At 38.8% G+C, this 16,300-nt stretch overlaps 1 protein-coding gene across 8 annotated transcripts in view; it reads right to left on the bottom strand.

Annotated features, from left to right (window-relative positions):
* The window catches only part of RIMKLB (ribosomal modification protein rimK like family member B), an 80,594-nt gene that overhangs the window by 18,883 nt on the left and 45,411 nt on the right, over positions 1 to 16,300 (bottom strand). For all 8 annotated transcript variants that reach the window (XR_004286835.1, XR_004286836.1, XR_004286837.1 and 5 more), the window contains 3 exons: positions 6,543 to 6,773; positions 3,408 to 3,494; positions 1,300 to 1,503 (listed from right to left, as the gene is read on the bottom strand). Coding sequence is in view for 5 of the 8 variants with exons in the window: in XM_032347185.1 (XP_032203076.1) it covers positions 1,300 to 1,503; positions 3,408 to 3,494; positions 6,543 to 6,773 (522 nt within the window). In the remaining 3 variants the exon portion in view is untranslated. The remainder of the gene's footprint in view (positions 1 to 1,299; positions 1,504 to 3,407; positions 3,495 to 6,542; positions 6,774 to 16,300) is intronic.

The raw sequence follows: 16,300 nt of genomic DNA, 5'->3' as shown, positions 1-16,300 counted from the left end.
TGAATTTCACACTTGTCAGTATTGTTTTTCTTTACACCTGACTATGTAAATTTCTATTCTCAGCAAACTTTGACTGATTTTACATATATTTAAATTTTATATAAATGGAATACTATAGGTCTTCTCTTCTAAGACTTTCATTTCTTGACTCAACATTATGTTTCTGAGATTTACTGCTGTAGCTGTAGATCTCAGTAATAACCAGGGGTCAAATCATGCAGGGATTGTTAATCTACTGTAAGACCACTATAGACTACTGTACTTTGAATGAAACAAGGAACCACTGGAGGATTTTAAACAAAGCCTGGCTTGAGATGTATTTTAAAAAGATCTATCACATCACTGCGGTGTTAGACTGTAAGAGAATAAGGCTGGAAGCAAAACAACCAATTAGGGGCTACTACAAGTAATCCAAGTATGGTAAGACAATATTAACGGCAGAAATAATGAGAAATTGTCAGATTTGGATACACTTTGAGAGTAGAAATAAAGAAATTGAAATCTGACAGTTTTGATTTGTGGTATAAGACTTGAAGACTAAGGATTTTGGTCTAAATTGGAGAGACAGAGTTGTTGTTAAATGATAAGGAGAAAACTGGGAATGAAATACACTGGGAGGGGGAGTTTATATGGGGAGTACACTTTTGGACAGGATTGTGTTATACAACTACTGGTAGAAAACTGAACAGGCAGCTATTTTTATGTACTTGGAGTTCAGAAAGAAAGCCCAACATGGAGATATAAATTTGAAAATAACAACACAGATAGTATTTAAGGTCACGATCCAAGTCAGATGACTAAGGAAATGAAATACACAGGAAGAACACCCAGACTAAGTTCTAAGGTACTTTAACAATAAGACATCAAGAAAATACACAGTAAAGTAAATCAAAAGCAGTAATCTTCTTTTGACCAATGGGTAAAACAGGTTAGGACCCAGCCTGAGTAAACTACAATTACATGCAAATTAAATATTATCACCAGATGGAATCTTTAACTCTGGTCAGACATTTCATACAAGTGTGAACTGGGTTACAAATTGAGCATGGGTAAAAAGCAAATTTATGTTTCAGAGAAAACCAATTTTATTATTAGAAAACAACTCAAAAGTACATTTATTATATTCATATAATAATATAATTATATTATAACTACTGATCATAGTTACAAGTGAAAGTTAATGTTTTTAAACTTAAGTTTATCTTAAGTTTACCTTAAGTTACCTGTAGTTACATATGAATACTCATTGGAGAAGCTATAGTATTATATATACGAGAAAGACACCTGTATTGTTTTTACCTAGTGAGCAGTTGCTTTGCATCCTTCCATCTGTTGAACAACGTAACATGGTGCCAACCACACGGCCTCCCACAACAATGACACGCACATCCCGTCCATGAGACTCCTTAACATACTTCTGGAACAGGTATGGAGCTTCATGGCGAATAAGATGGCTTAGATCAGCCAAATGGTGCTTATCTCGAGCCAAGAAAACCGCTTTGCCTGTGGTTGAAAAAGAATAAAAAATATATGTAAGTGAAACTGCTCACAGTTGATGTGCACCACCTGCATTTTCTTGAGTCTCAACCTGCTCTTTCAGAATCTATTATCTTTTAACCTAAGTAACAGTTATGGTAATGAGTGAAACAATGCAAAAATGTGTATAAAGTTAATTCTCTCCTACCACTACCTTAATTCCTACAGTAATCTAGAGTTTATTTTGGTATATGTCATAAAGCAGGGGTCTAACATTTATATTCCTCCAGGTCAGCCAATAATGCCAGCCTAATTTATTAGCATAACATTGCCCTCTGAGTAAAAATGAGTCATATATTATTATAAATATATATAACATTTGCATAGTAAAAAATAGCAGTATGTTACTACATACCTAGTTTTATTTCTGAATTCACTAGTCAATTCCATTACTGTATTTGTCAATTCTGGTGCCAAAGCAAGTGGCTGGCTTTTTTTTCTTTTTAAAGATTTCATTTATTTATTTGACAGAGAGAGAGATCACAAGTAGGCAGAGAGGCAGAGAGGAGAAGTAGGCTCCCTGCTGAGCAGAGAGCCTGATGCAGGACTCAATCCCAGGACCCTGAGATCATGATCTGAGCCGAAGACAGAGGCTTAACCCATTGAGCCACCCAGGTGCCCACAAGTGGCTGTTTTTCAAACATGGGTGTGGGGCACTTGTGTGGCTAAGTCAGTTAAGTATCTACCTTCAACACAGATCATGATGCTAGAATCCTAGGATCAGCCCTGCATTACGCTCCCTCTCTTCCTCTGTCCCAGTGCCCGCTTAAGATCGTGTGCTCTCTCTCTCTCTATCAAATAAATAAATAAATAAATAAATAAATAAAATAAAATCCTTTAAAAAAAAAAAAAGGGTATGAATCCTTGTCCCTTTGAATCAAGGAGGGCCTGTGATTGCTTCAAACAACGGAACACAGCAGAACCTTTTCTATATGACTTCTGAGGCTAATTCTTAAGAGATCATGCAGCTTCTGTGTTCACTGGAGCCTCTCTGTGGAGCCCTAAGACTTCTTGGCTGCCATACTGTCAAGGAATTAAGCTTTATGAAGTACTTGGATTCATGAAAATTTTATGCCTTAAGAAATCCTTACTCTGGGGGCGCCTGGGTGGCTCAGTGGGTTAAAACCTCTGCCTTCAGCTCAGGTCATGATCTCAGGGTCACGGGATCAAGCCTCACATCAGGTTCTCTGCTCAGCGGGAAGCCTTCTTCCTCCTCTCTCTCTGCCTACTTGTGCTCTCTGTCTTTGTCTCAGGGCTCTGCGAATGAGTCCCGCATCGGGCTCTCTGCTCGGCGGGGAGCCTGCTTCCCTCTCTCTCTCTGCCTGCCTCTCTGCTTACTTGATCTCTCTCTGTCAAATAAATTTAAAAAAAAAGTAAATCCTTACTTGAAGTCATTAAGATAGATATCTTTATATACTTTCTTCTATAGCTTCATAGCTTTACTTTATATACTTAAGTTTTCAAGCTATATAAACTGGGACAGGGATCACTGGAATTAGTGATCTAAGGTCCTTGCATTATTAAAGAGGAAGATAAAGATATAATTTGAAAGTTGGTCTAAATTAAATATGCACCTTAAAATCTACAGGACAACCACTAAATGAATAGAAATCGCTTCTAGCCAAAACAGACTTCCAGAAGCCTGAAGTACCATGCACCAACAATTTCCTTTTATTCTCCCGAAGTCCTTCAAAAGCTATATATTTCAAGTGGTAAGACTGTCTAGTCAATAACCATGAGGAAATACAAAGAAAATAATAATAGCATTGATCAGATTAAGAAAAATTTGTTTTTTTTTGTATAACCAACCTCATTATTAATTCTCAAGAGTAATTTCAAAATGATGTACCATAGGAACAATTCATACACACCTCTATGACCTCGTGTATTCTTCACTACCATTGGAAACTCCAGTACTTCTGCTTCATCAATCATTTTAGCAAAATTTTCATGACCGCCTGGTTTGAACAAAAAAGAAGTTAAGAACAGTAACACAGGTGTTTTGTGATAAGTTTTATCTATACTAAAGTAAGCAACACAGAGAAGGTAGAAGATTAAGAACCTGATGGCTAAATTTTGTTTTTCTTAAAGAAAGTTACTAAAAGTTGACAGGTGCCTAGGGCACCTGGGTGGCTCAGTCAGTTGAGCATCTGCCTTCGGTTCAGGACATGATCCTGGGATCCTGGGATTGAGCCCTGCATCAGGCTCCCTGCTCAGTTGGGAGTCTGCTCCTCCCTCTCCCAACTACTCACTCTCATTCTCTCTCACACGCTAATAAATGAACAAAATATTTTTTTTTTTTTAAAAAGAAAAGTTAAAACTGCCTGGGTGGCTCAGGCAGTTAAACATCCAACTCTCGATCTCAGGTCAGGTCTTGACCTCATGATCTCACAGTTCTGAATTCAAGCCCCATGCACATCATGGAGCCTACTTTAAAAAGCTGTAAGGAGGGGTGCCTGGGTGGCTCAGTGGGTTAAAGCCTCTGCCTTTGCCTCGGGTTGTGATCTCAGGGTCCTGGGATCGAGCCCCGCATCCAGCTCTCGGCTTGGCGGGGAGCCTGCTTCCCCCTCTCTCTCTGCCTGCCTCTGCCTACTTGTGATCCCTCTCTCTCTCCCTGTCAAATCAATAAATAAATAGATATTAAAAAAGAAAAAAAAAAGCTGTAAGAACAGTTAAATACTAGTTTAAAATAACCCCTTTTAAAATGGATGAAAGGGGGCGCCTGGGTGGCTCAGTGGGTTAAATCTCTGCCTTCGGTTCAGGTCATGATCAGGGTCCTGGGATCGAGCCCTGCATCAGGCTCTCTGCTCAGTGGAGAGCCTGCTTCCCTCTCTGCCTACTTGTGATCTCTCTGTCAAATAAATAAATAAAATCCTTAAAAAAAAAAAAAACCCCACACTTATTTTAAAAAAAAAAAAGATGAAAGCTATCTTAAACTATAAATATTCTAATATCAAACTTAAAAAATTAATTATCTTTCCACTCAGTTACCTAATTCTATACAGTATTTTATATTTTTATCCCTTATTCTTCCGCTACACAAGATAACAGAAGCACCAAGTTCTTCTTCAGTGTACTCATTGCCCAGTTTAGATTAAGAAACAGAAGACTAAGTCTGTTTACAAGACTTATCCAAGGTTGATGCTACCTGTGTTCTCTCCCTCTCATGAAACATACAAATTAATTTTTCTTATCTCCATTAATCAGAGTTCTTTCTACACTGAGCCACCCAGTACCTATGAGTTAAGTTTTATCCTTTACTGTTTTTATTGCCTAAAAACAAATGATACAGTAACAAGATTAGAGCAAAAATGAACTACAGCTATAAAAACTCAGCATCGTGATATAAAAGAATTTAACCCAGAAAAAGTTCATTAATCAACTGCAATATCATACACTTGCAGCTTAGAGACATTAAGATGATTCTGTCCCCTAATTTTAAACCTTCAACATTAGAGTATAAGTAACATTTGTTAATTTGTTTAACCCTTTTCTCCTTTCCACTTTCCTGAAATCCAAAGTATAGACCCCTAATATAAGCTAGATCCCAAAAGCATCTGACAGAATTCTCAAACTATTCATATTGTCTCTTCTTGTGCAATTGCTAAAATCATCAACTATATCCACACATGCCATACAGACTTGGGGAGCTCCTTTCTATAAAATATTTAAGTTGGGGCCCCTGAGTGACTCACTCAGTTAAATGTCTAACTCTAAATTTTGGCTCAGGTCACAATCTCAGGGTCATGAGACTGAGCCCTGTGTCGGGCTCCAAACTCAGTGCAGAATTTGCACATCCCTTTCCAACGGCTCCTCCCCACACGTGCGTGTGTGTGCGTGTTCTCTCACTCATAAATAAATCTTTTTTTTTTTTTTAAAGAGGCCTCATTAACTCTCCAAGAACACTACTGAACATTTATTTGAAGAATTGTCTTTATGGAAAATTGTGATAATTTATAGCAAGTCTGATCCTTTCCAAACAAAAGAAATGGACAGATAGGAAATATACTAACATAGTATTATTTATGGCAGTGCTACTCAAAAGTGTCCAGTAACCTGTGCCTGCTTGTAACTTCTCCGCTACTGATATGTGACCAGATAAATATGAAAAGAGTAGCACTGGAAGCTTGTATAGCCATCTTGCATTGCTCAGACATTTTTATCGTATTTCATAAGAGTACTGAACCAAAGGGGCACCTTGATGGCTCAGTTGTTAAGCAGCTGCCTTCGGCTCAGATCATGATACCAGGGTCCTGGGATCAAGCCCCGCATCGGGCTCCCTGCTCAGCGGGAAGCCTGCTTCTCCTTCTTCCACTCCCATTCCCCCTGCTTGTGTTCCCTCTCTCACTGTGTCTCTCTCTGTCAAATAAATAAACAAAATCTTTAAAAAAAAAAAAAAAAAAAAAGAAGTACTGAAACACAGCATGTTGGTCTTTAAAAAAAAAAAAAAAAAAGACCCTTTACCTTTACCATAGACAGTTTTGGAGCACTGGTTTTCAAGTATACCTAGAATACTGTCATTTTCTTAAAAGAAAATTTTTGAAGAATTATCACGAAAATGCTGATAAATATAATCAGACATTAAACAGAGATGTCACCAAACTGTATTATCTTTTACCATGGCATTGGCAAACTAAGGCCTTTAAGACAGATTTGGTCCAGTGTCTTTTTTTTATAATGAAGTTTTATTGGAGCACAGCTTTCACACTACAACAGCATTACTGAGGGTCACAAGAGAGAACTTACAGCCCAGAAAGTGCAAAATATTTACTATTTGGCCCTTTAAAAACAGTTTACTAAATCCACTCTACAATATCATGGAATTAAATCTTAACGCAGAATATATAATTCTTGGGCCCAGTTTGTTAAGACTGAAAGCTATTTCTGTAAGAAATTCCTTCATGTTCACAATTTCCTTATATCACATAACCCTATTAATTTAGTACAGCTTTCGGAACTATAAGTGGTGTAAAACTTGGGCTATAAATTCTTATTAGTGCACTTACCATAAGAGAAAGTATCTGGCAGAGGAACACCATGGCCAGCCAACTCTTGAAAAGTCCAAAATTTATTAACACAGTTCAGGATGGCTTGAGGTCGGTTCATCAACCGACATCCCATCTTCTCTAAATGGCGCAAAACAGTTATGTCACTATCACTTTGCACCCAAGGGGTTGGTACTCTCACTACCACCACTTGGGGATAGGCAGTTATTAGTTCTCCATTGATCCGAAGACCTGAAATACATAGGAATGAAGCCAAGATTATTAAAAGGGAATATACCAAAATATTTAAGAGTTTGGATCACAAAACTAAAAGTACAATTTTGTTAAGATTTCACAGGAACAAGACGTCTATTCCTTATATTCTTTACAAGAAAAAAGAAAACTTGAGAAAAATTCCTGCAGTGATTAAATTAGTATGTGTCAATAAAATGAAACCCCAAAAAGCCTTTAAAAAAAAGTCATGGGGCACCTGGCTGGGTCAGGTGGTAGATAGAGCCTGGGACTCTTGATCTCAGAATCATGCATTCAAGGCCCCACATCAAGTGTAGAGCTTACTTAATAAAACTAAAAAGACCGTCATAATCTCTATGTTCAGAGACAAAAAAAAAAAGTCCAGATATATATGCTGAATTTAAAAAAAAGTTGGGGGGGCGCCTGGGTGGCTCAGCAGGTTAAGCCTCTGCCTTCAGCTCAGGTCATGATCTCAGGATCCTGGGATCAAGTGCCGTATCGGGCTCTCTGCACAGTGGGGAGCCTGCTTCTCCCCACCCTCTGCCTGCCTCTCTGCCTACCTGTGATCTCTCCCTGTCAAATAAATAAATAAAATCTTGATGATGATGAAAAGAAGAAGAAAGAAGAAGAAGAAGAAGAAGAAAGAAGAAGAAGAAGAAGGAAGAAGGAAGAAGAAGAAGAAGAAGAAGAAGAAGAAGAAGAAGAAGAAGTAGTAGTAGTAGTAGTAGTAGTAGTAGTAGTAATAGTAGTAGTGAAAACTGGCACTTGAATGTTTAAAAAGCAAATCTTGGGACACCTGGCTGGCTCAGTTGGTACAGCCTGTGACTCGATCTCAGGGTTGTAGGTTCCAGCCCCAATGCTGCGACTAGAAATTACTTATAAATACTTAAAAAGGGGGTGCCTGGGTGGCTCAGTGGGTTAAGCCTCTGCCTTTGGCTTGGGTCATGATCTCAGGGTCCTGGGACAGAGCCCAACATCGGGCTCTCTGCTTGGCAGGGAGCCTGCTTCCCCTCTCTCTCTCTGCCTGCCTCTCTGCCTACTTGTGATCTCTGTCAAATAAATAAATAAAATCTTAAGAAAATATATTAAAAAAAGGCAAATCGATGTATGGAATTGAAGCACTACACTGTACATCTGAAATTAATACGACACTGTATGCTAACATTAAATTAACTCTATTAATTTATGTTATGAATTTATGCCTAGGTGTTGCATTTTATTCAACACCTGTTAAAATGTATTCTTTAAAAAAAAAATCCAAAACCTGGGAGCCCAGGAGTCTCCTTGGGACTGCATGTAACCCTTGTTCTCCAGGTTGTAAGTCTGAGCCCTAAGTTGGGTATAAGATTACTTAAAAATTATAAAGTCTTGCGGTGCCTGGGTGGCTCAGTGGGTTAAACCCTCTGCCTTCGGCTCAGGTCATGATCCCGGGGTCCTAGGATCAAGCCCCACATCGGACTCTCTGCTCCGCAGGGAGCCTGCTTCCTCCTCCTCTCTCTCTGCCTGCCCCTCTGCCTACCTGTGATCTCTGTCTGTCAAATAAAAAAATAAAATCTTAAAAAAAAAATTATCAAGTCTTAAAAAAAAACCTGTTTGCATTAAAAAATAGTATGCTTGTTTTAAAACATTCAAATACAAAAAATATATAATGTATTTAGCTCCCAATCAACATCCTAGGTACTCAAGTGTTTTGTTTTTTAAAGATTTTATTTATTTGATAGACAGAGATCACAAGTAGGCAAAGAGGCTGGCAGAGACAGAGAGGGGGAAACAGCCTCCCCGCTGAGCAGAGCGCCCAATGCGAGGCTTGATCCCAGGATCCTGGGGTCCTGGGATCATGGCCTGAACCGAAGGCAGCGGCTTTAACCCACTGAGCCACCCCGGTGCCCCGGTACTCAGTGTTAACAGTGGTCTATATTTTTCCCACTGCTAAGTATAGAAAAATATTTAAGATATTTTACTCTCTCTCATCACTCAAAATTATATCAGAGACCTCTTCCTCTGTCAGTACATTTAAAGTTTTATTTCCTTCTCTTTTTAGTGAATTAACTGGAATTCTATCCTTTCAGAGATAAACCATACAACCAATATCTTACTCATTCACTTACTATTAAGCAATTACTGTGTGTCAGATTATTTTGTAAAGATTAGAAATAGATTGGCAAAGGCAGGTCCTTATTCTTAGAAGAATCCACTGTAGTGGGAGAAACACTTTTAAATGTGGAAGTTCTGATATAGGAGAGAAAAGTAGATTAACACCTGAGTTAGGGCATAAGACTTAGGTATGTGTGTGTTTAAAGAAAAGAGGAAGAAAACTTCACATTACGTGAGCTGGAAGTCACAGAGTAAAAGATCAGTAAGAAAAATACGTGGTTCAACTACAATTTTTACAGAAGCACCTGGGTGGCTCAGTGAGTTAAAGCCCCTGTCTTTGGCTCAGGTCATGATCTCAAGGTCCTGGGATCGAGTCCTCCACTGGGCTCGGCAGGAAGCCTGCTTCTCCCCCTCTCTCTGCCTGCTTCTCTGCCTACTTCTGATCTCTGACTGTCAAATAAATAAATCTTTTAAAAAAACAACAAACAACTACAATTTTTACTGACAGAATGTAGAAGATAAGGCTGGTCATTTAAGGTGTCAAACATGAAAAGCCCCAGGTTTTTATTAAGGTATCACTGTCACATAATACTGTATTAGTTTTAGGTGTACAAAAGAATGATTTACTACATGAAATACATTGGGAAATGATAACTGCATCTACCACCTCACAATTACAAATTTTCTGTGATCAGATCTACTCTCTTAGCAACATTAAAATATACAATATAGGAGTCTCTGCATGACTTAGTCTGTTGAGCGACCAACTCTTAATTTCAGCTCAGGTCTTAACCCCAGGGTTGGGAGACTGAGTCCTGTGTCAGGGTCTACAGTGGGTGTGGAGTCGGCTTAAGATTCTCTATCTCTCTCCCTTCCCTTCCTTTTTTTTTTTTTTTTTTTAAAGATTTTATTTATTTATCTGACAGACAGAGATCACAAGTAGGCAGAGATGCAGGCAGAGAGAGGAGGAAGCAGGCTCCATGCTGAGCAGAGAGCCTGATGTGGGGCTTGATCCCAGGACCTTGGGATCATGACCTGAGCCAAAGGCAGAGGCTTTAACCCACTGAGCCACCCAGGCACCCCTCCGTTCCCTTCTGCACCTCCCCACCCATGCTCTCTTTAAAAAAGAAATATACATTACTGTATCGTTAGTCACAGTCACCAAGTTGAACACTACATCCCTAAGATTTACTTACAACTTGGAAGTCTGTACTGTTTGATCATCATTTCCCATTTCCCCCATCCCACTACCCACCACTGACAACAACCAAACTGTTTTCTGTATCTATGATCTGTACATATGAGTTCAGCTTTTTTTTGATTCCACATTTAAGATTGTACAGCATCTGCCTTTCCCTGTGTGACTTACTTCTCTTAGTATAATACCTGCAAGGTCCTCTATATTGTCACAAGTGGCAGAATTTCATTCTTTTTAATGGCTGAATAATATTCAAATATATGTACATATATATTACATTTTCTTTATTCATTCATCTGTCAATGGACACTTAGGTTATTCCTGTTTTACCTATCATAAATAATAATGCACTGAACACGGGGCATGCAGATAAATCTTCAAGACAGTGATTTTGTTTCATTCAGGTAACTACTCAGATCTGGAATTGCTAGATACAAAATTCTAAGCTAAAGAATTTATATTTGTTCTAAAGGAACTGAGGGTATGCGCTGCATACTACCTGCTGATAATTCACACTATCCGCCCCCCACTTTTAAAAAAATTCTATTTACCCATTTAACAGACAGAGACACAGTAAGAGAAGGAACACAAGCTGGTGGAGTGGGAGAGAGAGAAGTAGACTTCCCGCTGAGCAGAGAGCCCGATTTGGGGCTCCAACCCAGGACCCTGGGATCTCATGACCTGAGCCAAAGGCAGATGCTTAATGACTGAGCCACCCAGGCGCCCCTATCCTACCTTTTAATCCTTCTCAATATGGCAGGATCTAGAAGCATTTCCCACACTCCCTTACCAGCAGGGTTCAATTCTGAAAATCTACCACCAATAGAGAATTACACAAAAATTTAAAGGTCAAAGAGAAGTAGAAGTCATTATCCTCGAGGGTCAGCTGCACCACAGGTAGGTGGTCATCAGGAGATGTGAGGTTTTGTCAGTGTCTTCAGGGATTCTTGTAACTGTTCATAGTACTGCTACAAGTATCTTGAGATTGGCACCACAGTTTTCTGCAATCCCACACTTTCTCATTAAAAAAAAAAAAAAAAATGTTTTTTATTTATTTGAGACATAGTGTCATGATCCCAAAATCACGACCTGAGCAGAAATCAAGAGTCAGAGGCTTAACAAAAAGAGAGAGAGAGAGAGAAAGAGAGAGAGAGAGAGGCTTAACTGACTGAGCCACCCAGGCACCCCTGCACTTCTCCATTTCTTAGGTTTTCTCAATGACTTGCATCAAAAGGCAAATGTAAAAAGCATTTTTTTTAAGTCAGAAGAAACTTAATGACCAGACTGGGAGTTACAAGTTTTTAAACTAGGACATGAAGAATGGGAGATTTAAAAAAGAAAAGCCATTTTAGGGCAAAAGATGCTGAATTCAGATATAAAAGATTTTGGTGATAACATGAGGACATCAAAGTAGAACTATTCTGTAGGCAGAAGTGTGTGTTAAAACTATACATATGTATGTGTACATAATTCATATTGGTAATGTGGAGTATGTATACATGTGAGCATACTTACTTATTTGTCTGTTTACTGGAATTTGCCCACAACATAATAGCTAAAGAAATGGATATATAGGCTGAAAAGGGTAGGGGGGGCGGTGAAGAAACCTAAGACCAAGATTTGGTAGATTCAATAAAAGTCAGGAAAAGGAACTGAAAACCTAAGGGGGAAAAATCAGCCAAAAAACTAGGAAAATCTTAAAAAAAAAAAAAAAAGATTTTATTTGAAAGGGAGAGAGACAGCCAGAGAGAACACAAGCAGTTGGACTGGGAGAGGGAGAAGCAGGATTCCCACAGAGCAAGGAGCCCGATGTAGGGCTTGATCCCAGGACCCTGGGATCACGACCTGAGCTGAAGGCAGATGCTTCACCACTAAGCCACCCAGGTGCCCCTAGGAAAATCTACGTTTAAGTAATACTGTGAAAAACGAGAAAGGTCAGCATAATCAGGAGAGAATGATCAAATTCATTAAATAAAACAGAAGAAATAGGAAGGCTGAATGCTAAGAAGTTTGAGTGATCAGAAAAAGATATTGTCAATTGCCAAAAGAAAAATTCAACCATCATTACATTTTCATCGCATTTCCCTAAACTGCACTTTTAAGAAATGTGGTAAATTCAGGGCACCTGGCTGGCACAATTGCTTAAGCAGCCAACTTGGTTTCAGTTCAGGTTGTGATCTCTGGGTCATGAGATCGAGCCCCAAGTCAGGCTTAGCACAAAATTTGCTTAGGACTCTCTCCCCTTCCCTTGTGCATTCTCTCTCTCTCAAAATACACATAAAAGTTAAAGAAAGCAATGGAGATACTCCCTCGCTTAGTCCACACCACCAATAGAAACCACCTATCTGTTGCCACCAAAACTTGGGAGTATGGGAGTACTTTACCCAAAGTGCAGATCTGCATACTACACTATGGGGTATTACTGATGAACAGAAATTCATCACCTCTTATATCAGAAACAAACACTTCATTATTTTAGACAAGTGGAAGGTGAACCAAGGCTAGAAAGAAGGGCAGGTACAAATCAATGTGAGCCCAAAAAGGCAAAGCAACTTCTCTCACAGCTCTGCCTTAAATGTTACTCATCTCTTGGGCACTATTAGCAAAAGCTACCATTATCTTTGATGTAGAGCTTATAAAACTGAAATATAAGATCCCTGTTATTCAGTACATACATGCATGTAAATGTGTAGAATTTCCCCCACAGTTCTACTACACTCATTATATAACAGGTAGTGCAGATGAATGTGCTACCACTCAATTTGACTCCACTTTCTCAGAAATATATTACCTTTTTTACTTATCTTAAACCTCACCTTGTGAAACTGTTCATCTAATTTTATTTTGGACTGGGATGAACATTTCAGTACAAGTATTTCAGAGTTTATATTTTAGATTAAGTGCATGATCAAGCATTAACAGCCCATAGTAAGTGAATCTTAGAAAAGCAATGTGTGTGTGTGGGGTTATTCCTCTATTTTTGAGATAAAAAATTTATTATGTAAGGGCACCAGGGTGGCTCTGTCACTTAAGTACCCAACTCCTGATCTCAGCTTAGGTCTTGATCTCAGGGTCATGAGGTCAAGCCCTACAGTGGGCTCTATGCTGGGTATGGGGCCTACTTAAAAAAAAAAAAAGTAGAAAAAAGTGTTGGCATAGATTTTGAGAAAAAAGAACACTCTTGCACTGTTGGTGGGAGTGCAAATTGGTGCAACTGCTGTGGGAAACAATATGGAGGTTCCTCAAAAGGTAAAAATGGAAGTACCCTATGATCCAGAATTGTATAGACGGGTATTTACCAAAAAATTCAACAACAGTAATTCAAAGGGATACATGCACCCCTCTGTTTATTGGAGCACTATTTACAATAGCTGAACTATGAAAGCAGCCCCAGTGTCCACTGATAGATGAATGGCTACAGAAGATGTGGCATATATATAAAATGAGTTATTATTCAGCCATAAAAAAGAATGAAATCTTGCCATTCACAATGACATGGATGGAACCAGAGAGTATTATGCTAAATGAAGTTGAGTCAGTCAGAGAAAGAAATATCATATGATCTCACTCATATGTGGAATTTAAGAAACAAAACAAATGAGCAAAGGAAAAAAAGAGACAAAGAGACTCTCAACTATGGATAACAAATTGATGGTTACCAGAAGGGTGGGCAGGTAAGGGACAGGGAAAAAGGTGATAGTAAAAAGTATACTTATGATGAAAAAAAAATTTTTTTTCAAAATCTGTTACATATTAAAAGCCTACTGTTTTTGTGAAAAGGTGTTATGGGCTGATTATTTTCCAAGCTGAATGATTCCTTTGGGATATTAACAATCTCCTTGCTAAAAATTAAGTGGAGAATCTCTTACGTAGCTCTAATGTAAACCTGTCCTTTCTGAGAGTAGAATTTGGCTATACCAATAAGAGTAAGTACTAGCAGTTTTTTTGGTGGGGGGGGGGGCGCTAGTGTTTTTGTCCTCAGGAAACAAGAAATTGGTTCTTTTCTGACTGATATTTTTTTTTCCATCTTCTTCTTCTTCTTTTTTTTTTTTTTTTAAGATTTTATTTATTTATTTGACAGAGCTCACAAGTAGGCAGAAAGGCAGGCGGGGGGCGGGGAAGGCAGGCTCCCCACTGAGCAGAGAGCCCAATGTGGGGCTCAATCCCAGGACCCTGGGACCATGACCTGAGCCGAAGGCAAAGGCTTTATTTAACCCACTGAGCCACCCAGGCACCCCTTTTTTCCATCTTCTAATGTTCCAGAGGATTCTTAAGGATTTCTGAGATACTTAGAGCTTACAGAATTTTAAGAATTTTATTTATTTATTGTGGCTCTGAATATTTTATCTTCAAAAAGAAAAAAAACTGTCAGAATTTTAACTGGAAGTTTTAAGTGAAAACACTGTATGTGCACAATTAAAAACCCACACAATCTCTTATGTCAGAGATCATGAAGCACTCAAAGACTAAGGGAGATGTGTCCCTAAAACACAGGTGACAGTTTGGAGGGGTTCAAAATTAGCCAAATTTCAGATGATATGACCATCAAAAAGGTCAATTAACTAATAACATTTTTTTAAAGATTTTATTTATTTGACAGACAGATAATAAGTAGGCAGAGATGCAGGCAGAGAGAGAGGAGGAAGCAGGCTCCATGCTGAGCAGAGAGCCTGATGTGGGGCTCGATCCCAGGACCCTGGGATCATGACCCGAGCCGAAGGCAGAAGCTTTAACCCACTGAGCCACCCAGACACCCCAGCTGATAACATTTTAAATTAAAAAAAAAAAAAAAGTTCATGAATTCATAATAATTATAGAGAAGGACCAAAAAAAGGGCCTCATTTGCTATCACTTAAGGGACTACTACATAATTCCTTATTCTAAAAACAAGTAGTTAAGGAAAAATTACATTTATCCCACCATTTCTGCAGGAACTACAGTTTACTAAGAAAAGCTCTTTTTTGGAGATGAATGCCATTAACATAGAGTAACAAAATTTGAAACCCTCATGCGGCAAGTGAATCAGGCAAAGATCAAAGATGTTAAAAGCATTAAGAAAAGATCGATGGGATATTTGTATAGTGCTAAAATATCAGAGATTTGCTAGGCAAAAAGTAAAAATAGGTTTTTGTAATAGACCACACAGACATTACTTACCCAGGAACCGAACTCAGCATCACTATCAGTGACAAACAGCCATTTTGTGCCTCCTGGTTAAATGCACTATGAAGTACCTACCATCACCCTGTCAGTAATTTTTTGCTCAAAATGCATAACCTGTATGTAATCACGCCAATTCACAGGAAACTTCAGAAGGCAGACATCACAAGGAAACTATCAGACAAACCCAGAGTATGAGACATTAAAGATAACTGTTCCGATCACTTGAAAAATTTGATGTCACTGAAGAAAAAAATCGAAAAACTATTCTAGAGTTAGAAAGACCAAGACATTACATCCAAATACCTTTGCATAGACCCTTACAGAGCCTGATCGAAAAAGAATAACTGAAAGATATTTAGATTCAGCTATAAATATCCAACTCTAAATTATCAGATGCCAGGGGTGCCTGGGTGGCTCAGTGGGTTAGGGCCTCTGCCTTCAGCTCAGGTCATGATCCCGGGTTCCTGAGATCGAGCCCCGCATCAGGCTCTCTGCTCGGTGGGGAGCCTGCTTCCTCCTCTCTCTCTGCCTGCCTCTCTGCCTACTTGAGATCACTGTCTCAAATAAATAAAATCTTTTTTTTTTAAAAATGAAATAAATAAATAAAGTATCAGATGCCATTAAAGAGTTACTCATTTCTGAAGGTGCGCTAATGGTATTAAAGTATACAGGACAGTGTCCTTACTTTTTTAGTTACAGATACTGAAGCATTTAGGGGGAACTTGAAAATAGCTACTTATTGTAAAAGGCTAATAACTCTCTCAAAAAGCTGTGTTTAATGTATATAATATTTATACATATTAGGAGAAAGAGACATAAAGAACAAAAGGTTACTACTGAACACTCCATCTAGGCATCGAGAATATAGCTGCTCGAAATTCTTTTCTTTCAACTTCTCTATAGACTTACAACTTTAAATACAGGGGCGCCTGGGTGGCTCAGTGGGTTAAAGCCTCTGCCTTCGGCTCGGGTCGTCATCCCAGGGTCCTGGGATTGAGCCCCACATCGGGCTCTCTGCTCGGCAGGGAGCCTGCTTCCTTCTCTCTCTACCTGCCTCTACCTCTCTGCCTGC

The sequence above is a fragment of the Mustela erminea genome, chromosome 6, assembly GCF_009829155.1.
Source record: "Mustela erminea isolate mMusErm1 chromosome 6, mMusErm1.Pri, whole genome shotgun sequence".
NCBI classification, from domain to species: Eukaryota; Metazoa; Chordata; class Mammalia; order Carnivora; family Mustelidae; genus Mustela; species Mustela erminea.
Note: the sequence above shows the minus strand (reverse complement) of the source record. Positions and strands in the feature narration are given on the sequence as shown.